General features: G+C 52.4%; 1 protein-coding gene across 4 annotated transcripts in view; it reads left to right on the top strand.

The window, feature by feature from the left end:
* Positions 1-22899, top strand: part of CPT1A (carnitine palmitoyltransferase 1A) — a 50616-nt gene that overhangs the window by 6869 nt on the left and 20848 nt on the right. The window contains exons 1-9 of one of the 4 annotated variants that reach the window (XM_027578164.2): positions 7708-7727; positions 8587-8740; positions 10704-10843; positions 14959-15130; positions 16657-16758; positions 18749-18886; positions 19302-19379; positions 20097-20204; positions 20936-21023. In XM_027578164.2, the coding sequence (XP_027433965.1) occupies positions 8600-8740; positions 10704-10843; positions 14959-15130; positions 16657-16758; positions 18749-18886; positions 19302-19379; positions 20097-20204; positions 20936-21023 (967 nt within the window). In that variant the 5' untranslated portion in view covers positions 7708-7727; positions 8587-8599. Of the gene's footprint in view, positions 1-7707; positions 7728-7920; positions 8049-8586; positions 8741-10703; positions 10844-14958; positions 15131-16656; positions 16759-18748; positions 18887-19301; positions 19380-20096; positions 20205-20935; positions 21024-22899 lie in introns of those variants that run through there. The other 3 variants (XM_027578166.1, XM_027578165.1, XM_027578163.1) reach the window with 3 other exon arrangements.

The raw sequence follows: 22899 nt of genomic DNA, 5'->3' as shown, positions 1-22899 counted from the left end.
TTAATAGCAGGCAGGGCCCACTGCCCCTGTGTGTGAGTAAATTGTGCAACTCTCGTGGAGAGACTGGTGCCTGCGAATAATTTTAGCGTTGGCACCCGTCGTGTTTGTAGTTACTGTAGTTTTATTGCTGACTGCAGTCACATCGTTTCGGTTACAACGGAGTGACCTAATTTTATATTTGTGTAGCTTTAGGACTCTTGCGTGGAACTTTTAATGGAGTACCTACCACTTAACTTGGCAGGTGAGCATGTGGGGTTTGGAGCTGGACGTGAGTCTGATCCCCAGCTCTGCTGGTTGCTGGCTGTGACCTTGGACAGGTGTCTTGACACCCTCACGTTGGTCTGCACCTTGGTAAATGAGTGCCCATCTCTAGTGGGAATGAAATGGGTCACGCGGGTGAGATGCGTATCACCTTGTCCAGACCATGCCAAACAGTTTGGCAGAAGGAATATTTTGTACCTTCGTTGTTAAAAGCACAGAGACCAATCTGGATGCCGTTATCAGTCTATCTGCCTAGTTACCTTCCTCTCCTTATCTGTTGGTTGAAAGACCTCGGACAGCACCTAATTGCATGTTTTGGTTGGACGTCACATAGCAGGTTTTATTGTTTGTTTATTACGGAGGAGATTTCCACATCTGAATTTCCCCCGGGCCTGTTTTAGAAGCTGGTTAAGCACTTTGCATTGTGCTGACCTTTCACCTCCTTTCCTTAGCCCACTGCCTGTCCCAGAATCCTAGGGGTGGGGAGGGTGCTGGGCCAGTCTTCTCCTGGAGGGGGAGGGGACCCGGCTTAGGGATGGCGGGTGTTGTGATTGGCTGGCCACTGACCTTGTAGTTGGAGAGTTATGGTGAAAAAGAGTTGATTGAGGAGGCGGAGGATGGAAGGACAAAGTAGGCACATCTGGAAAACAGACCAATTTTATTGGCCAAAGCTTTAGGGAGTGGCATTGGTCAGAGTTACCAGAATTAAAGTAATCTGACTGAAATTGAACAAGGTGGTGTAACATCCCGCCTCCCAGATCGTTCACCTGGCATCCCGTGTTGGAGAGCTGTCTGTGGCCCTCAGTGGAGTCAGGGTTGAACAGGGACTTGTGTCCTGGAGACACCCCCCCACCTTCGTTGGGATTGATTAAATGAAGAGTCACCTGCCAGCCAGTGTCAGGAGAATCACCAAATGAAACTGGTAGAAATCTGTTCTCTGGGCATGTGGGCCCAAAGGCCGCCCTATAGCAGGGGAGTTTGAAGCTAGGTGTGAAGCCGGGACATGGGAATGGAAAAAGAGCAGAAGGCACCCCAGCTGTGAGTTGGAGTTAGCAGGCCCCCTGGTCATGGTCAGGGGGGCCTGGCCCAGGTGGGGGACCAGGGGAATGGGCTTGGGAAGCCGTAGGAACAGCCACATAATAGACCAGCGATGTGAATTTATAAAAATTGTGGTAAATAGGTCGTTGCTCTCAACCAGAGCGCCTTACTCTGGATCTTGGTGTCTTTCCAAGAGCGGATTAGAGTAAGATGCTTAAGCGCTCTGGCACAGACCTTGGAGGATCTCTCTCCTGGAGTGGCCTTCATGATCTCTAACGTCACATCATCACATGGTGGCCATGCTCAGCCTGGGGGTGGGGCCCCCAGGTATGTTCCAGGCAAGGAGGTTCGTGCAAGCTCACATGGGATGGGGCTCCCGGGTGGGCTCTGCACCTGACGCTGCCCGAGGGGTTGTCTGCAGTGCCCGGGAAAACAAACAGGTCCTCAGCCCCGCAGCCTGCCAGACCATATAGACGGAGAGGGCTTTCTGTCTTCGGCACATCGGATAAATTTCTTCACGTCTCCACGCAGCTGGGGGCTGCTGCCTCACGTGGTCACTTCCAGTTTACCCCTGAGCTGGTATGGCAGGTGCAGAGGGAGAGGTGGCCTTACATCAAGAATAGTCCCCAAGGGGCCTTCCCTGGGGGGCCCAGCCAGACCTGGGGGAGGGGCAGCCAGCTTGTGCTCCCGGAAGGTGCTTATGCGATCACTCTGTTCCCTCCCACTCAGATTTCTGGTCTGAAGGCCTCTGAGAGTTGCTTGGTGATGATTCCAGGGAACAAATGGGTGACCGAAAGGGGAGTTCAGCTCTCTTTTCATGTGTCCGTGTTTTCTTTGCAAACCGCTCCCCCCCCGCCCCCCGTCCTCTCTGCTTCTCTCGCCCACGTTCTCATGAGAACTCGGTGCGCAGGTGTGCATCCTGCCAAGAAGGTGGATCCCAGCGGTCATGCTGTGTATACTTTGTCCCCGGAGAAGCCACCTCTTTACACCCAGGTAGATGGGTGCTCAGCGGGGAACAGTGCAGGGACAGGGGACCTTTCCAGATGATCAGGCTCTGCTGCTTGCACCCAGCACAGGGTGGAGGCACGGAGAGAGGACACTCCAGCCTGTGTGTGTCCGGGCCTGGCAGCCAGCGTTACAGTAGCAGAAACCGTGTGAGGGTGTGTGAAAGATGAGGGATTCTGCTGCGGTCGATTCGCCTTAGTGTCGAGCGGAGGTGTGCATGAGACGCAGAGTCGTGTGTGCGGGTGCAAGTTAAAGCCCCAGGCAGTAACCTGTGGGGGGCTGACTCCTGGGGTGCAGAGGGGCTGGAAGAAGAACCACTGACCCCCAGCTCAGAATCCTGAGGATCCCTGAGAGGGGCAAGCGGCTGGAGCCGAGAAACTGCGAGAGTCTACGTGCCTGGTCGCCTTCTCCAGGAAGAGGAGGACATTGAAGGAGGCCAGCGCCCAGAGACTAACAGAGGCTAGCAATTTAGTTGTGTATCACCTGTGGGCCGTGGCAGAGCCCCCTGGCAGCCCCAGGAGGCAGGGAGGGGGTGCTGCCTGCTCACCAGGTCCCCCGGGGCCCTGCTGTGCCGTGGCCTTCGCTGCGGCCCTGGAAGGTTGTAGGGATACAGAGAAGAGGCTGCCCCACGTGGCCTGCATCCAGACGCAGGCCCGGCCTGCCAACTGGCCCAGGGCCCTTCCTCTTCCTCCTCAGGGTGTTGGGGTTCCCAGCTGCACTGACAGAGTGACAGGACAGCCGTGCCTGGCCAGGGCCTCCACAGAGGCCGACCCAGGAACGGAGAGTTGGAGACCAGGCGATGTCAGGGCGATCTGGCTGGTTCATAGGTATTCTGTAGTTACCTGTGTGCATGACGTCTTTTTTTTTTTTTTTTTTTAAGATTTTATTTATTTGACACAGAGAGACACAGCGAGAGAGGGAACACAAGCAGGGGGAGTGGGAGAGGGAGAAGCAGGCTCCCCGCCGAGCAGGGAGCCCGATGCGGGGCTCCATCCCAGGACCCTGGGATCATGACCTGAGCCGAAGGCAGACGCTTAATGACTGAGCCACCCAGGTGCCCCTGTGCATGACATCTTAAGATTTAAAACTTGTAGGACAGAAAACAGTCCTGCCGTGTAGCACAGTAAAATTCCCTGGGGCTCTTTCGAGGCCCTCCTCATTCCTGGTTGTCCGTGAATGAATGAATGGCTGGCCTTCTCCCCCTCCCCCCCGCCCCTGCCCCCGCAGGAGGTTGCCTCTCCCCTCCCCCAGCCTCCCCTGTGGTCAGACTTTGGGCAGTGGCGATGGTCGCTGTGTGTCTTCATCAGTTACTCTGGCTGTCCTTTTGGGGAGACTCGGAGGTGGGGGAGGCGGGGCAGGCAGGCAGGTTCACCCGCACCCACCTGGGTGAAAGGTGAGGGTGGGCCCTGCGTCGGGAACCGAGATAGCAGTTCCTGCTAAGGGTGTGGTAGGTCAGGGGTGCTGTGATCTGACAGAGAGCCTTTGTTGTTGTTATTCTAGGTGTCATTGGGTGTGGGTGGATCCGGTAGATAATCCCATGTTGTGAATGCCCAGGAATGCAAGGGCAGGCTTGCTGTGGGAGGGCAGCAGCCCTGGAAACGGACCCCTCCTTCTGATTTGACTTGGTCTCGGTGCACAGGGTATGGGGCCTCACCTTGCTCTGCGGAGGCTGGCTTGTGGCTCGTGGGGCTCGCCGGGGAGATGTGTCCAGAAAGGTGGCCACTGACAAGCACTGGAAGAGGCTGGGAGCTTTGAAAGTTAGTGTCTGATTGTCCAATGTAGCACCGAGCTACAGCGGACAGGCGTTTTATTTCGTTAAACATATTTTAAGAAATGATTAAGAGAGGATCACAAAACTACAGAAGAAAAGAGACCAGCATAACAGACCCCTCCATGTGGCCACTGCCCGACTTCACCAGTTCCCACACGTGGCCAGTTCATACCTCCGTCCCCTCCACCCCCAGTGATTTTGAAGCAGACCCTGCACTTGACAGAGGACGAAATTGCACTGATACATATTTCAGTATGCATTGCTAAAAGACAGCAGCTCTTTTATTTTTAAAGATTTTATTATTTGAGAGAGTGAGTGAGCGAGTGAGAGTGAGCATGAGCAGGGGAGAAGCAGAGGGAGAGGGAGAAGCAGACTCCCTGCCGAGCAGGGAGCCCAGTCCCCGGACTCCAGGATCATGACCTGAGCCGAAGGCAGACCCCCAACCGAGTGAGCCACCCAGGCGCCCCAAAAGGCAGCTCTTTTAAAGAATAACCACAGTATCCTACGCCCCCTAAAGATATTTAACTGTTAATTCCTCGATGCAGTGAGCTGACCGTTGCTTGGAGGAGTGAGTGGGACACTGGCGGCCCCGCCCACCTGCGTTACAGATTTGAGGAGAGAAGGTTTAGGTGCATTAATGTTGAATAGACGACACTTCAGTTTCATGAGGCGGCTTTTTTTAAATAACCGCTTTATTGAGGTATGACTTAGCGCACTGTCCCCTACGCCCATCCAAAGTGCACGCTTCTGTGGTTGTGAGTCCCTTCGCAGACAGGTGCACCCAGCACCACAGTCCAGATTTCGAATGTTTTCCTCACCCCAGAAAGAAACCATCCCTCCCCTCAGCCATCTACCCCTCTCCGTCCCCTTGCCGTGTACCCCAGCCCCCGCTATTCTGGACACTTTGCGTACATGGAAGTGTGCAGTGCGTGGCCTTTTGTGTCTGCTGCTTTCCTGTAGTAGGAGGTTCTTGAGGTTCATCAGTGTGACAGTGCTCTGTTCCTTTTTAACAAAGAACGCTCTGTTGGATGGCTAGACCCCATTTTATCTACCCGCTCATCAGGGGAAGGACATTGGTGCTGCTTCCGTTTTTTGGTTATTGTGCCTAATGGTGTTTTACGAACCTGTGCGTGCAGGATTTTGAGTGGACTCGTGTTCAGTCCTCCTGGGCAGGCAGCTGGGAGTGGAAGCTCGGGGCCGTGTGCTCAGGCCATGTTTAACCTTTTGAGAAACCGCCAGACTGATCTCCAGCGTGGCCGCCCCATCGCGCGTCCCCACTCACAGCGCGTGGGGCTTCTGGATTCTCTGTGGCCCTGCCGGTACCTGTCACCCTTGATCTTGCAGGTTCTAGCCGTCCTGGTGGGCGGGCCATGGCATTTGGCCTCGGTTTTGATTTGCGTTTCCCCGACGTCTACAGGAGGTGGCATTATAAGTGTAAATTGTTTCTTCTTCTTCTTTTTTTTTTTTTTTAAAGGAGGCTCCGTGCCCAGCATGGAGCCTGGCGTGGGGCTTAAACTCACGACCCTGAGATCGAGACCTGAGCTGAGATCAAGAGTCGGACGCTTAACCGACTGAGCCACCCGGGTGCCCCTGTAATTGTCAGTATTTTTAAACGTGAGGCTGTGGATGCCAGGATAGAGGGTGGGATTTTCCCTTTACTAGATTTGCACAGGGAGCGTTCCAGACCTTTGCCTGCCGGTTCACTAATTACTGCGATGGCTCGGAGTGGGAGGTCAGCCCAGGGCAGCGCCTTGCCTACTGCAAAACTAGAAAAAGATTGCTCATTTAGGACTCTTATCTTTGGTTTTTAGTTTGAACCAATCCAAATGAGCAAATCCTTAAAGTCAGGGTTCTGACAAGGCCATTGACTCCTGGCAGGGAGACTGCAGGTCCTCTGTCTCGCCTCCCTCTCTCTCCTCGGCAGAGGTTAGATCCCCGAGCGAACACCAGACCCATACCTTCGGATAGAATCAGCTACAAACGCTATGTTTAGGTTCCATCTACTGCCATTAATAGTCCTCGTGTCCTTATAAAGCCCTTGAAAGATCTTACAAATCATCGAAAGGGTGGCCAGTCTGTAACTTTGTTTGCCCTGCTTCTGGCTCTGCAGAATTATTTCTGTGACACCCCCCTCCCGCCGAATGGGGGGTTTGAAGCCTTCTTGAAGAGGGGTTAAGAGTTAACCTTGAGGCGCCGGCAGGATCCTCAAGCCACTTGGATAGCTTTTTGAGAAAAGGATTCAGAGCTGTTGGGACACCCTCTTCCACATCCTGAATTATCTGCAGGAGGCATTTGCTTGGAGATCTTGCTGCTTTCACACGTGGGATCTTTTCCTTCAAAATTGGCCAGGCTAGGGAGGTTGGCTCCATGCCTGCTAAATAACACATAGATCATCGTGAACACTTTGCAGATCACTTTAAGCTAAGGTTATTCCCAGGGGATTGCAGTCTTTCCGACTTGCTCTTTTCCTTCATAGTCAAAGTGGAGTCGTAGGTTCATGTGCGGACACTTCCCAGGGGATGCCCACCCCGGCCTCTCCCTCTGCCCCCAACGACGTCACATGTGGTGGGTCCTCCCCTCCTCCTCCTCCTTCTTTAAAAGATTCATTTATTTGAGAGCGAGCGAGCATGAGCAGGAGGGGCAGAGGGAAAGGGAGAGAGAGAATCTCAAGCAGACTCCCTGCTGACTGTGGAGCCCCACGTGGAGCTTGATCTCACGACCCCGAGATCATGACCTGAGCCGAAACCAAGAGTTGGACGCTTCACCGACTGAACCACCTGGGTGCCCCCAGAGTGGTCTTCTTGAGAACAGAAATAGTAACTTAAGGCCCTTGGATGGTTTTCCTTCACCCTTCGCATAAAACCCAGCTGCCTCCCCTGACTGCCTCTGGGCCTTCCTCTCCAAAGTTAGCTGCCTGCCATTGACCCCAGCCACCCTGTCCTTGACCTGCTCTTGACCTCTACCTAGAGTCCTGTTTTACCTTTGGGCCTGAAAGGTTTGCCCTCCGCCGATCCTTCTGGGCTTCCGTGTCACCGGGGAGGTCCCCTCTGACACCCCCTCTTCTTTTGGCCTCCCTGTCTGAGCTGGTGGAGGGCAGGAGGACTTTTCTGCCAACATCTCGATCCTCCCTGTGGCTGGCATGTGGGAGGCAATCAACACACGCTTGCCGAAGGAGCCAGTGAATGCAGGCTGCGTGCCTCTCGGGGCCTCTCGTGGGGCGCTTGTTCCAATTAGCTGAAAACGAAGCTAGTTTGGCTTTTGTAACTGGGCATCTTTGAAAGCAGGATACCTGTTGATTTCGGTTGGTCCTCCACCCACACTCGGTGGGCTTCAGCAGGTAAAAACAGGAGAAATAGTTGGTGATAAGAAAACACACACATGATTTTGGATTTTTGTTACGGTTCTTGGTAGCTTCCCCCCCCCGCCCCCCGTTAGTTTCCTTTCGATTGTGGGGCGCTCTGGCAGAGTTTAGGAAGAGATGGCTTGGTCCCACGGCTCCAGAAGGTGGCAGAGGGGCCGGCTCTGCTGGAGGAAGGCCGGGAGGTGCTCCAGAGTCCCCAAGGAAGAAGACAGGAGCCAGGGGGAAGGGAACCAGAAGAGACCTGGCTCTGAAGCCGTTGAAAGGAGACACGCTTTCATTCGTTGGGGCAGGGTAGGTAGCCCAGAACCAGCCTGCTTGCAGGAGGGTGAACTCCCCCCTAGTTAATGTTCCACCCCTTGAGTTGTTGACCCAAGCCAGTCACAGCCTCCGAGGAGGAGGAGGAGACCTGGCTCCGTCCGTAGACACGCATAAACACCCACTCCTGAGGATTCTGTGCGCCTCCTTCTCACGGAGTCTTTTGTGCTGCCTGAGATGGTCTCTCAAGCCAACAGCCGCATTGCATCCCAGAGTCCAGAGATAAGGGGTTCAGGGCCAACACGGACTCATCTGTGGACCCTCTGGGTTTCTTCTGTGCCAGCCTCCAGGCAGCTGGTGGGTGGGGATGAGATTGGCAGGTGGTTAAATGGCCACCAGCTTCCTGGGTCAGCTGGGTGTGGCCTGGGCTGCTGGCCTGGAGGGATGGTTCAGTGGGATGGCCAGGGCCGGGGGCCGGGGGTAGGGGTTTCCGTGGGTCTGGACACTGGAGGCTCGGGGATGGAGGTGGTGGTGGGGGGTGCCACTCCTGGACTCCACTGGCCACCCCGGGCCTCCCAGCAGAGGCGACAGTGGGCTGTGCAGTGCTGCGCAGGCGGGGGAGCGGGCGCTGCGAGGGGGGTCTGTGAATGGAATATTAAGTTTGTGAGACGGCTGGGAAAGACTTCATGCAGAACGAATCCCAGGTCTGGGTGAGGGGTTTTCTTTTTTGTTTTTTTAAAAAATTTTATTGTTATGTTAATCACCATACATTACATCATTAGTTTTTAATGTAGTGTTCCATGATTCATTGTTTGTGCATGATGGGTGAGGGGTTTTCTAATGTCCAGTGACATGCTGGCTGCGTCACACTCTGCCCTCCTCCACATCCTCCTAGGAGATTGCCGAAGATGGCAGAAGCTCACCAAGCCGTGGCCTTCCAGTTCACGGTCACCCCGGACGGGATCGACCTGCGGCTGAGCCACGAAGCCCTCAAGCAAATCTATCTGTCTGGACTGCATTCCTGGAAAAAGAAGTTCATCAGATTCAAGGTTGGCCAATCCTTGTTTAAATCTGTACAGTGTTCACTTCAGCATCCGAGAACATGTGTAGGCACTGGTGCGGCGGGGAGTGTTTGAGTGCTGATCGGCATGCCCGATACTCCCTCGGTACTTAGGAAGCGCTTGCGTGTACACACCAGCTCACTGACTTCTCTGAGGCGGACGGGGGCGGTGGCTCCCTCTAGGCAGGGGCGTGGGGGCTCAGAGAGGGTGAGTGACCTGCTCAGAGAAGCAGAGGAAAGACTAGAACCCATGTCTCTGAGTCCAGCACTCTTTACACCTTGTAGAAAAAGGATTGTTTCCCAGCTGTGCGCACGGCAGTGAATTTATCTAACAGATGCCTCCCTGATAAAATAGTCCAATGTTGAAATACATGTGTAAATTCAAGCAGCGTTAACTTCCTATGTTCTCAATTCTGTTTACCTGAAAGCCTGGAAATGTATTCACTGGTTTTAATCAAGCACGAGTCTTGTTCTTTTAACTTATTCGTAATTTAATTTATTTCGAAAATCACGGAAGGGTTAAGATGCGTGTTTGGAAAGAATTCAAACGGGATGACCTTTCATCAGGTTACCTGCCCGGGGAATGAGGAAAAACTCCTAACTATTTGTTCTCCAATTTCCTTTTCTGAGGGTGTAGCTCAGAGAAGGGCAGTTGAGAAGGCCCAGGAGCCAGAGTAGGGTGAAAGCAGTGAGTCAGAGAAGGGGGCCGGGCCCCTGGGAACAGGCCTGGCAGGACAGGCTAAGCACACTGACCACACTGTCCAGAATGTGGCTCTGGGGAGGAGGCGCCACCTACAGGGGGAAGCGCACGTTGTCACCTGACCTTGCCGGGAGCAGCTACCCCCCCCCCCCCCCCGCCCCCGCGCGCTCAGATCCCGGAAAAGAGAGGCTTGGGTGCAGAGCTGGGGCCGTCAGTCACTGCAAGCCAGTGGAAATGTTCTCTGGTTTTCAAGAGGTGACACAGGACCGCGTGGCTGGCAGCTGGACGGGCTGCAGGGGGAGGCTGGGGTGAGCGGGAGACCTTTTAATCTGGGCCCTTCCTGCCTTCGTTGTAATGTCATGTAATGTACATGTACGTATCTATCCGAGAACACCAGGAGAACCCCCACTTTGTTTAAAATCTTTTTCTCAAAAATAAATAAATAAATAAATAAAATCTCTTTCTCTTACGCTTCTAGACAATCGGAAACCCAGTGGGAATGGCATGTAGGGATGCAAAGAGCTCCTAAAAGAATTCAGATAAGCTTTGAGAGTTTTCTTAAATCCATGTCTTGCTCAAATCAATCTCTTGTTAAGATGGCTTTAGTAAGTTATATATATATATTTTTTAATTAGAAATGTTGAAACAAACACAGAAATAAAAAGAATAAGGAGCCACAAGGCTCACCTGGGTTCCAGAATTTTGTTTCATATCTGTCTTCTGCTCCTGCTACTTTTTTGGGGTTTTTAGGGTGGGGAAGTACAGGGGTTTGGCTGAGGGATCGTACAGCAAATTCTCAACGTGCAGTCAGGTCTCCTGAAAATACTTGGGGATTGAGCAGCCTCTTGATTCAGGAGTGGCAGGAGGGGTGGTTTTGGAGCTGGGGGTCTTGGGGCATCCCAGGTGTAGCAGACTGGGGAGAGGACATCATGGTTGGCTCAGTGACGTCCTTAACTCGAGGGTGTCGAGAGTCAGTCTGGGTGGAGCTCGGGAATCAATGTTAAACTCATGCCTCGGGTGATTCAAATGTCCTGGGGTCACTCTCGGGGTATCTGCTTCAGGGAGGGATTTGGCTCAGAAATAGAGGAAGAGAAGGGGCCGGAGGCTCTGGGGAAGATTTTCTATAGTGGTCACTTAGCCACCATGAACTACAAAGGCCTCCTTCCCCCTGCTGTCATTCCAGTGCCCCCATCACCAGGAGCTGTGGACTTTGTGGGCAGGACAGTACTCATGGTGCATGTTCTGTTTCTAGAATGGCATCATCACTGGTGTGTACCCGGCGAGCCCGTCCAGTTGGCTCATCGTGGTGGTGGGTGTGATGTCAACCATGTATGCCAAGATCGACCCCTCGCTGGGGATAATTGCAAAAATCAATCGGACCCTGGACACGACGTAAGTACTCTTTTTCAAATCTCAAATTGTCTCGGAAGTTAGCGACTTTTGTTGCTGACATTTTTATGTCTTTTCAAATATAATGGCCATCACTGTTCTGATTCCATTTGAAGCTTGGCTATTCTCCTGTAGGCTTTCTTCTGTATTAAGGTCCACAGGGAGTTTGGAGTCCCTCATGGCCCTTTCTCTGAAGACAGCCTTGGTCCTGGGTTGCGCTGGGACTTCATGTCAGGGCCCAAGGTTGTGGTCAGTGTGCTTAGCCTGGCTGCAGGGTCCTCAAAAGGAATTTCTGCTCCAGGAGCTGGTCCTGGGCACGGTCAGCTCTTTGCACTGGGGTCTGTGACCCTGAGAACTGACTGCTCTGGGCAGTCAGCCCCTTAGCTCCTTGTCCGAGTGGCTCAGAACCCCGGTGAGAACCCCAGCACTCTTGAGAGTTTCTGGCTTTTCTAGGAGCTTGAAAATAGGCTCTCTTTCTACCATGATTTTTGGCCTAGAGGAGCCTCTGGGCTGGTATTTTCCTGGAAAGGTGGACGTGGTGCCTGGGGTCCCACGTGGAATGTGGGCATGCCCTCGAACGCATTTATGGAACCCCTCTGACGTCCTTTCTTCCCTCCAGTCCCAGGGATGGCCCTAACACCCGTGCAGGGTCCCCTCGTGGTCGGACCCCGCACGGCGGCGACCTCGCTTACGAGGGTCTCCGTTACTCTGTGTTTGGCCCTTGCTCTAGAATACTTGTTTTTATTTTCTGATTGGAAAGGATCCCCCAGTACCTCCAAAACCACCGTGGCGGTTCCGTGCCAGACCTTCGATCCTGTTTCTCAGTTCCTTGTTTACCCTGGTCTCTTACTACAGAAATCATGGTCCCGAAGTCCTCAGCCCATAGGTGGGCTTTGGTTTTGGTCCGGGGGTTGCATGGGGAGGCTAGGGCCCCCTGACTTTCCCGGGTTGTGTTTGTGGTGTCGGCAGCTGGCCTAAGCTAAGCAGATGAACTACGGGCCTTTTGATAAAATAGTGCCTTGCTGGTTGTATGGCTTTCATAGTGTCCCTTCAGGAAGGACTAAACTGGCAGGGTAGGACTTCAGGTGGAAACCCCCAGCTCATGAGTGAATTCAACTCTGATTACGCTAAAGAAGTAAGACAGCTGTTTTCGCTTAAAGGCGTGAACTTGTATCTCCTGGAGCGGGTGCCCCTTCCTCCCTCTTCCTTCCTGTTCAAAGCCCAGAGTCCAGCCGAGTCGCTCATGGCCTCCAAGCTGCCTCAAGAATGCTGGCCCGTGTCTTTATAAGCGTCTGCAAGACTTCGAATAAAAATTCCATCATTTCAGGGGAAGCGTGCCTGGGCTGGACCCCTGCCAGATTCCCTGCTCTGCCTGGTGCCCAGGGACGCCGAGGCAGGGACCCTGACACTCTCCACGCTCCGGGGAAACCTTGCTCCTCTGTCCTTGCGACCCCTGCAGACAGCTGGTCCTCTGCACACTGGGTCATGCTGTTTCTGCGTACTTTTCAGACTCTTGTGGGTTTAACGTGGAGTTTTAATGTACTCTCCACTGTGGGCTCTTAACACTGGATTATATTTAGAAGTGTTGGCTATTTAAAGCCCTTTATAATCTGGGTCTTTATACGATTTGTTTCTTTGTCCCTCTAAACCAATTGCGGTGAACTGGGCCATCCTTGGCCCAAATTTAGAAAGACCAGGTTAAGGGTCAGCGTCTTCCCAGGCTCGAAGGTCGTTCTGGAACCATCTTTCCGGAGAGCACCTCCGACTGTCTGAGGTGGCTATTTTCACAAACGCAGACGTACTAGGCTGGGTTTGCTCTGTGTCCATCCAGCTCCTGCCACCTCGGAAGGACAGTGCTCTTTAAAAGAAAGCTTTTTTTTTTTTTGCTAATGCTTTTCATTGAAGCGCCCATGTGTATATTATAGAAAAAAAAATCACAACACAAGATTTGACAAGTTATATGGACACAAGTTTTGGAGTAAAAGTATTTTACCTTGAAGATAATTTGTTTCAGTGTTACTTAAATATCAGAAGGCGTTAACTTGGTGGGTTTTAAATACTGGAGATATCTTTAGGTTATGAGTACATTGGTGGTTTTAATAATTTGAAGCACACTGGGGCGCCTGGGTGGCTCAGTCGTTGGGCGTCTGCCTTCGGCTCAGGTCATGATCCCCGGGTCCTGGGATCGAGCCCCGCATGGGGCTCCCTGCTCGGAGGGAAGCCTGCTTCCCCCCCTCCCACTCCCCCTGCTTGTGTTCCCTCTCTCGCTGTGTCTCTCTCTGTCAAATAAATAAATAAAATCTTAATAATAATTTGAAGCACATTGAAATAATTTTAAAAACGAGACATAATTGACATAACGTTTTATTAGTTTTAGGTGTATAACATAGTGATTTGGTAGACGTGTGTAGCTCAAACTGATTACACGTCTAGTTAACTAACATTCATCTCCACATATAGGTACAGAACTTTTTTTCTTGTGATGAGAACTTTTAAGATCTACTTTCCTAGCAATTTTTAAATATACAATATGGTATTGTTAACTGTAGTTACCATGATCCCTAAGACTTTTTTATCTTATAACTGGAAGTTTGTACCTTTTTTAATTTTTTTTTTAAGATTTTATTTTTAAGTAAAATCCCACACCCAACCTGGGGCTGGAACTCACAACCCTGAGATCAAGAGTCACACACCCTACCGACTGAGCCCACCAAGCGCCCCTGGGAGTTTGTACCTTTGGACCACTGTCCCTCCTTCTGCCCATCCCCTGCCTCGGGCAACCACCAGTCCACTCTTTGTATCTAGGAATTTAAAGATTTTTGTTTCAGATTCCACGTATAAGTGAGATCCTACAGTAGTAGCTGCCTTTCTCTGTCTGACGTATTTCGCTTGGCATAATGCCCCCAAGGTCCATGGTTGTCACAAGTGGCAGGATTTCCTTCCTTTTTATGGCTGAATAACATCCTGTGGTATTTATGTAGCACACCTTCATCCATTCACCTGTCGGTGGGCACGTAGGTGGTTTTCATGTCCCGGCTGTTGTGGATGATGCTGAAATGTACATGGGGGTGCGGGTATCTCTTCGAGAGAGGGATTTCACGTCCTTCCGATAAATACTCAGAAGTAGAATTGCTGGATCATAGGGTAGTTCTATTTTTAGTTTTTTTGAGGAAGCTCCATCTTGTTCTCCACAGCGGCTGCACCAACAGTGCCCGAAGGTTCCGTATTTTCTGTGTCTTTGCCAACATTTGTTATTTAAGTCCTTTTTATTTTATAACTAGCTTGTGGTTTCCAAAACAGCTAGAACTAAAAACAAAACCACCAAGATTTTTTACAGTCCCATCTTTACCATACGATGTATCTCTTTTCTTAGCAAATGAAAATATTTTCTCTCTTTAAGTTTATCATTTAAATGACCATTTTTTGGGGCACTCGGGTAGCTCAGTCGGTTGGGTGTCCAACTCTTGATTTCGGCTCAGGTCATGATCTCAGGGTCCTGGGATCGAGCTCCATCGGGGGCTCTGCATTCAGTGCGGAGTCTGCTTGAGATTCTCTTTCTCCCTCTCCCCCAACCCCTGCTCACGCTAAGTAAATCAAAATCTTTAAAAAAAAAAAAAAAGATTTTATAACATCAGTTTCTCCACAAGTATTCCTGCCTAGATCAAAAATAAGCTCCTTTGATATAAACAGCTTTAATAGTTTTCCCAAATGATCTGAGCGTCTCATGAGTAATGGCGAAATCCAAAGTGATGTTTGAGGAAGAAGAAGGTTCAGGGAGGGAACAGCCCAGATTTGCTGTGAGCACCCAGCTGAGGAGGTGCGGGTGGACCCAGGGCGTGGGTTTCGTCGCGGGCAGGCCACCACCTCACACGTCCCCCGTCCCCGTTCCTAGACCCTGGAGGAAGTTGCGCGTTTTCCCCAAGGACACAGGAGGCTTGGTTTGTCCTGAGGACGGGAGAGTGATGCCTGAGCCTTTGAGAGTTGGGCTGGCGCTAAGGGAACCTGGCGTCCCCTCTTGGATTCGGGGCGCCTCACGGCTTGTGTCGAGGAATGGCCGCTCCGGCTGGCAGTGCGTGGCATCCCCGCTAACGTGTGCTCGGCTCGTGTCCTCTCCCTAGCAGCTGCATGTCCAGCCAGACGAAGAACGTGGTCAGCGGCATCCTCTTCGGCACGGGCCTGTGGGTGGCCCTCATCGTCACCATGCGCTACTCCCTCAAGGTGCTGCTATCCTACCACGGCTGGATGTTCGCCCAGCACGGCAAGATGAGCCGCGCCACCAAGATCTGGATGGTAATGACCCCCACTTCACTCTTGGTGCCGAACTGGTGTGGATTTTTTTCTGACCGCTTTATTTGGGGGTGCGCTTGACGTGCAGCAGGCCCCCTCACTGTTTAGCAGTGTGCACGTAGAGGTAAGTGTGCACCTGTGAAACCGTGGTCATTATCGGTGCCACCAGCTTAGCTCCCCGCCCCCCAGAGCGTCCTCACGTTCCACCCCACTTTGCCTGCGTGGTAAGAGCACGTAAGTAAGATCTGCCCTCTTAGCAAAGGCTTAGGTGTGCAGGGGTGGCGCTGTCAGGGGCCCCATGCCCCGCGCAGCCGCCACCTCCCTCACCACAATATTCGTCCCTTCCGCGTCTGGCTCGTCTTACGTTCACAGGGTCTCACGTGAGTGGCTTTTACCTTGAAAGGGGTTTCCTCGGGGACCTTTCCCCTTCCACACGTGGTTGGTTGACCTGGGAGCTGCAGGGGCTGATTCACCGTGACTCACAAGTGTGGGCTGAAGAGTATTTTCCTTTAATGGTGTTGGAGAGTTCTGAACGTGGTATATTAGAGTCTGCTGGGTTTGCCATCCAGCTTCTCCTTCAAAGAAAACTGACGCCCGTCCACTTTGGAGCTTTTGTGACCGGCTCGAAGGCGGGCGCTCGGTGGTTTTCCTCGCCGACTGGTCCGACCAGGTCTCCCCGGGTCGCCCCGTGCTTCAGGCCATTCGGCTAGCTCTCCTCGGCTGCAGCCTGGTGTCCCTTGGTTGCCACGTGTGTGGAGGCTTGCCCCAGTGTCCCCCGGGGGCTGCTCATGAGAGGCACCCCGACGCCCGCAGGCCTCGCTTCTCCCCGACCGACTTCCTGCGCTCACCTGGCTGGAAGATGGCTGATTTCCAGAGAAGCAGAATCTAGCCCCCAGCAGAGAGTTCCGAGGGGGCGCCCGCCCTGTATGGAATAAGCTAAACGGTGTTCCCTAGGATGGCATATTCCTGGCTCCCGTCCGGCTGAGTCCCAGCTGCCCCACGTGAGCCCGAGGAATTCCTCGGAGGTCTGGTCAGCAAGAGATGACCCGTTGTTAACACCAAGTTTGGATCCTTCCGGATGAAAGCAAGGGCTGAGAGGAGGCAAACGTGTGCCCTCTGCCAGGCGTGAGGGGCCGCGGTGCTGCTGCGTCCTGGGGTTGGCTCCAGGTCCAGGCTTCCCAGTTCAGCCCCCGCCCTGCCCCTTGCCAGGGCTTGGAGCCCGTCCCAAAGCCCAGAGCCTCGCAGAGGTAGCCGAGTGGATCTTGGCCCCCATGCAGATGCGCAGTCAGCCGGCAACCTCAGGGTGCCCACCTTGGCCGGGGCATCTTGAAGCATCCGTCAGACTTGGGCTGGTTTTTGGTTGGGGTCACCTGTTTGTTGGCAAAGGCCTGTGAGGTATCGGGGCAGAAAACACCGGAGACGATGCGAAGCCCAGAAAATCAGTAAAGAGTCGGCAGGTCGAGAACTGGCTTCACGTCTTTAACATGGTCCCCCGTTTTAAACTGCACCTTTTTTTTTTTTTTTTGAAGAGTGTGGTCAAGATCTTTTCGGGCCGAAAACCCATGTTGTACAGCTTCCAGACATCACTGCCACGCCTGCCGGTCCCGGCTGTCAAGGACACCGTGAACAGGGTAGGTGTGGCCTCGAGCTCCCTGGGACAACCCCTCTGAGCTGCCGGGCGTCCGGGGGTTAGGGCTGGCGGTTGGCTGGGTTAGGTCTCAGCCGTGTGCTCGTCCGGCTATTGTCCGAGATCTCTTCCTTTCTAACTTATCAGGACGTACGAGGTGTTTTTTTCAAAGGCATCACGTTTGATAGCTTTGCAAATTCTTTTTTTTTTTTTTTTTTTTTAATTTTTTTATTGTTATGTTAATCACCATATATTACATCCTTAGTTTTTGGTGTGCAAATTCTTTTTAAACAACTTTGTTGTGATATAATTCACATACCGTACAGTTCCCTCAAAGCGTCCAATTCAACCGTCTTTGGTACGTTACTTGCCTGGTTGTTTTAAATTGCGGTGTATGTGTATATAACATGAAAATGACCGCTTTAACCTTTAAGCCATGCAGTTGTGTGGCACTGAGTACGGTCTTACTGCGCGGCCTCCACCACGGTCTAGTTCCAGAACTTTCCATCACCCAAACCCCACACACGTCTGCTGGTGGGGCCGGCCTCTGCTTCACCTGTGGAGGAACAGCTGGGCTGGATCCCACAGCACAGGCGTTCCCACCGAAGCCAACGAGGGCTTCAGTTTCTGCCTGTCCCGTGGACCCATTTTAGAACCTTGGCTTTTGAATCCCGGCCTAGTTATTTCGTCCCTCTTGGCCTTTTCAAGTTCCCTCTCTGCTCTCTCGAGCCCTCCCTCACCTGCGGCATGGCAGACAGGAGCCCCGCCCCGCGGGAGCGTGGCCAAGCCACCTGCGGCTCTGGGTCCGTGAGTGGGGCCCGCCTGCTGGTGCCCGGTGCCCGACTCAAGCTGCTTCAGAGTGGTCACGTTCCACTCATGCGCGTCTCACTTTGAGTAAACTTGAAAACTTGAACAGCTGTTCGGTTTCAGGAGTGGCACCCTCCCTGTAAACATTCAAGGAGGGGTCCTAGAGATCTCCCTGGGGCCCCAAAGCTGTTTTCATGGCAGACAGAACTTGGCGGATGGACACGTTTCCTAATAAACCGAGGGCCTTACTTTCTAGAAGTTTGCTCATGTATATAGCAACAGCTGCTGCTGATGGTCTCGAAACCCCATCACATCTGTGACCGGCCACCTGGGTGCTCTCACTTCAGGGTGGGGCTGCTCAAAGTCAGGGGGCCCTACAACCCTGTACCTGGAGACCTGGCCTTGACCCCGGGCTTGGCCTTCCCCGTCCCATCGTTCTGGCTCCTCCTTCCTGCTACCCAGTGTCCCGACCTCGTCCCCAGCATGTTCCCGGCACTGTCCTGAGTCACTGTCGAGTGGGTGGGAATAGGGCTTTCATTAAGGGCCAAATGATGGATAAAGACTCGTGAGATGTCCTTGTCGGCCGAACCGTGATCCTGTCGCTCCGGAAGTCGCTCCGGTGATCTTGTAGTGATGCTTGTCTGGAGAACTAGAAGGCCAGTAAAGGGACGAAGGAGTGTGATGGTGTCATCGTTGCTGATGTAAAGCCATCCGGCTAACTCGTGTGAGGACCCGCAAAACCAACTTGGGGGAGTTGTTCTTTTTTTTTTTAAGATTTTATTTTTAAGGGGAGCCTGGGTGGCTCAGTCAGTTAAGCGACTGACTCTTGGTTTCGGCTCAGAGTTGTGAGATCAAGCCCCACATCATGCTCTCTGCTGAGTGTGGAGCCTGCTTGGGATTCTCTGTCTCCCTCACCGCCCCCCCCCGACTTGTTCGCCCTCTCTCTCTAAAATAAATAAATCAACCTTTAAAAAAAGATTTTATTTTTAAGTAATCTCCTTGCCCAACGTGGGGCTCGAACTCTTGACCCCAGGATCAAGAGTTGCACACTCCTCAGACTGAGCCGGCCAGGCATCCCTACCTGGGGAAGATTTTTAAATCTTTTAAATAGGTTTATATTTTTTCTAAGGCGCAGATGAGGGGCCTGTGTGTTTTAACTTGGCGTGTGTGCTTTGTGTTAACCCTAGTATCTAGAATCGGTGAAGCCTCTAATGAAGGAATCCGACTTTAAACGGATGACGGTTCTGGCAGAAGATTTTGCGGTCAGCCTTGGACCCAAATTGCAGTGGTATCTGAAGTTAAAATCCTGGTGGGCTACTAACTATGTAAGTATACATACTCACCATCTGTCTTGGCGGAAATGCATTCACGTGCACATACTAGTCTGTGCCACCAACCAGCCGGGCCTTCCCGTGTGTGGGGGGTGAGAGGAGCCACTTGGCGGGTGATAACGAAGTGGGGTGTGAAAGAGGGAGGTATTCAGCGTGACCAGACGGAACCAGAAGATGGGGCTGGAAGTGGGCGTGGTTGCGGGGCGGGCAGGTGCGTTGTGTTTAAATCAGGCGCCGGCTGCACGGGTGTGTTGAACTCACACTAGCACTTAGGCTCCCACACGTGCCGTGGCGTGTGTGACACTTACACACGCGTGCCACAGAGCAGTCACTCTTCCCCTTGAGGCCCCGCCAGCCCGTGTGGCTCCCGCTAAGCTCACCAGCGCTCTGTCCTTTTGGCACCCTGCAGGTGAGCGACTGGTGGGAGGAGTACATCTACCTTCGAGGACGAGGGCCGCTGATGGTGAACAGCAACTACTATGCCATGGTGAGTGCCCTGGGCGGGCTCAGCGGGCATCACCATGGGTCCGCCGGCCGCCCGGGAAGCTCCTGCCCCTGCTCCCGCTGACCCAGGCGCCCTGCCGGGGCCCAGGACCTGCTTGCCAGGCCTGAAAGCTGCGTGGCCGTCCTTTTGTGTTTGCCGCGAGCCGCTTGGAGAAATTAGGACCGCAAAAATACTCTCGAGGCTGTCGGTGGCCCCTCGCTGCAGGGCCCCTCTCCCTGTCGTTACAGCTGGGCACTGTGTTGTGATGCCACGGTGGCGTGCGGGCCCGTGTCCCTGCCACCCCCAGAGCTTGGCGACAGGCGGCCGCGGCTCCCCGGGCCCAGGGGCGCAGCTCTCCGCTGCCCTAGGACGCCAGGTGGTTCTTGTCTTCCGAGGCATCGATGGCCTGGGAGGGCACTTCCCGTTGTTTTGTTAGAAACCCCACAGTTTGGGTTCTGGTAACTGGTATTTAATAGCTTTAATAAATGGCCGGCCTCATTCTTTGTCCATTTTCTTTCTGTTCTTCACTTTTATTTTCTCATAAAACACAAAGCTGCCCAAGTGTAGGAAATGCAGTTTTAATTTCTTTTCTATCAGAGCAGGTGTGATTTAACACAGATGGAAGTATTTTAACCGTGCGGCAATGCCCTCCCGTGTATTTCAGTTCGCGTGGCTTTTCCCACGGACGTTCTCTCTGCCGACACGTGTTTACCTTTTCAGGACTTGCTGTACATCCTGCCGACGCAGATCCAAGCAGCGAGAGCGGGCAACGCTATCCACGCCATTCTGCTCTACAGACGAAGGCTGGACCGGGAGGAGATCAAGCCGGTATACGAACACTGCTCTGTGAACAGTTCTTTTTAAATGGCTTCGTTGGCTTAGTGGACACGGCTGAGGCACAGTTTGATAGGTCCTGTGATATTTATATTACATACCCCTGAAACCATCACTGCAGTCCAGGGAGTGAACACATCTGTCACCCCCAGAAGTTTGCTTGTGCCTTCTGTCCCTCTGGATCGCTTGTACTTTCCAAAGCTTTATGCAAATGAAATCATACAGTAGGTTCTCTCTCTCTCTCTGGTCTAGCTTCTTTCACTCTGCCTAATTACTTTGAGATTTCATTCTCCCTGTGTCTTCTAAAGGGATATACATCTCTTGTACTTCATCCCGTAATCCCTGCCGGAAGAAGCTCTTGTTTACTTTTGAAGGAAAACAGTTGAGCTGGTGAATTATTCAAGAAGAACAAGACATTTCTTTCTTAGATATCCCTTTGGTTGAAGTGTCAGTTTGTAAACGGTCTGTGGTGTAAATGTCCATTGAGAAATGATCAATGAGAAGGCGTTACTTGGGCAGGAAGGGTGCGGGGCGCTGAGCCCAGGTCCGGCTCGGCGAGTATTGCCGTAAGGTCGGCGGCCCAGGGAAGAGCTGCTCTCCACAGTTTGGAAGAGATGAAATCAAGCACTGTGTGCACAGAAAACAAATCCAGTGTTTCGCTTGCTCCTTACCCCTTCCCCACCCCCCCCGAGGAATTTTTTGTTTGAAACGTTTTTTTGTTGCAGATTTTTCTGTTGGGATCCACAGTTCCGCTCTGCTCTGCTCAGTGGGAGCGAATGTTTAATACTTCGCGGATCCCAGGAGAGGAGACGGGTGAGTGGGGCTCCTTCGGGAAGCATTTTTGCTCCTTACGCGCCGCGGATGGATGTGGCGGACGGGCAGCACACGGATTTATGCTGACCCCTCCTGAGAGTGTGAGATTTTAGGCTCAGGAATATTCCTTCTGTTAAATTTCCTTGGTCTTTCTTAGGGCATGTGACTTATCTTCAGACTTCAGTTTCTCTTTGGTCAAAGGCTGTCTCCCACGGTGTTTTTCCCAGGTCTGGTTAAGAATATTCCTTTTCTTCATCTGGCTTTCTAGGGAGTTTTGCTCTGGCTCACATGCAGGGTTCCTGTGTAATGCATGCTGGCTTGTGCTCAGGAGGCTGAGCTTGTGATCTAGCAGCTCACTTGGAGCAGCCTGACCTGGGACAGCTGATCCCCGGCCCCGACCCTCGCAGAATGCCGGGCAGCCATGTAATCGGAGCCAGGACACCCTCGAGAATGAAAGGGAGAGACATGCCATCACCTGGGACTGTCCCAGGCCAGCCAGGGCTCAGACTGGGCCACCCATGAGCCTCCGGATGGCCGTGCAGGTAGCAAATACTGGCCACTTGCAACTGAGAAACTGGACCCCATCTGAGACCTCATGGTGGGCTGTTAAAATGAACCCACTGCCGGTTTGTTTGTTTATTTGTTTTAACCCACTGCTGCTTTCGAAGCTGATTGTATACAGAGTCCCAAGCTGATCTGGCTTTTGGGGGGTGTCATTATAGCCGGGTACCTCTAGACTATGAGCCCCGGGCAGGAACTTGTCCTGTGGTGGTAGGCATGGGGGTCCTCGGACACAAAAGCTGGCCTCTGGGTGGGCTTCCGTAAGCGGATTCAAGCCTTTTTCGGTTCTGGGACCTAGAGGCTTTCTGAAGACTCCAGCAATGCACTCAGTACTTCCACTGCGTGGAGTGTTTCTGGCTTGAAAGCCAACCTTTGTCTCTCTTACACTCTGGAGTCCAGTGATCTGTGGCCAGATTTTTGTGAAAATGGATGAGTTGGCAAAAAGCGGTTTTGGGACAGTTGGGACAGTAATAGCATTCTTGAAATTTTTGTTTTTATTTTGTAAAAGATTTATTTATTTATTTGAGAGCGAGCGAGCGAGCAGGGTGGGAGGAGCAGAGGGGCTGAGAAAACCTGAAGCAGACTCCCCGCTGAGCATGGAGCCCGACACGGGGCTCAACCCTGAGATCATGACCTGAGCCGAAACCAAGAGTCAGATGCTCAAATGATTGAGCCACCCAGGTGCCCCAGTGATAGCGCTTTTAAAAGTGATTTTAATAAAGTGTCATACAGTTTCTCTTATCTGTGGTTTTGCGTTCCGTGGTCTCAGTTACCCACAACCAGCCACGGTGTGGAAGCTGATGATCCCCCATAACATCAGCCTCACCCTGTGTCACACCTACATGACTCATCTCACATCATCACGAAAAGAAGGGCCAGGATGAGGTATTTTGAGAGAGAGAAACCACGTCCACGTAACCTTTATTAGCATGCGTTATTATAATTGTTCTACTTATTTTTTATTGTCGTTATTCTACTATACGTAGTTTATAAATTAAACTCTATCGTAGGTACGTAGACTAGAAAAAACATTAGTATGTCTGGGGTTTGGTACGCTCCACGGCCTCGGGCATCCGTGGGGGTTTTGGAACACGTCCCCCTGGGATCAGGGGCTGCTGTACTTTCTCTGCCGGGATCTTGTGCATCATCTGTTAGAGTTATTCCTAAGTCCTTTATTGTTTTTGTTGTTTTAAGTGTATTTTTGAGTTGTTGGCTACTGACTTTATTAGTTTCTAGGGCCATTGTAACAAAACACCACAGCCTGCATGGCTGAAACGGACACTCACTGTCCCCAGTCCTGGAGGCCAAAGCCCGA

Source organism: Zalophus californianus, chromosome 11 (genome assembly GCF_009762305.2).
Source record: "Zalophus californianus isolate mZalCal1 chromosome 11, mZalCal1.pri.v2, whole genome shotgun sequence".
Lineage (NCBI taxonomy): Eukaryota > Metazoa > Chordata > Mammalia > Carnivora > Otariidae > Zalophus > Zalophus californianus.
Note: the sequence above shows the minus strand (reverse complement) of the source record. Positions and strands in the feature narration are given on the sequence as shown.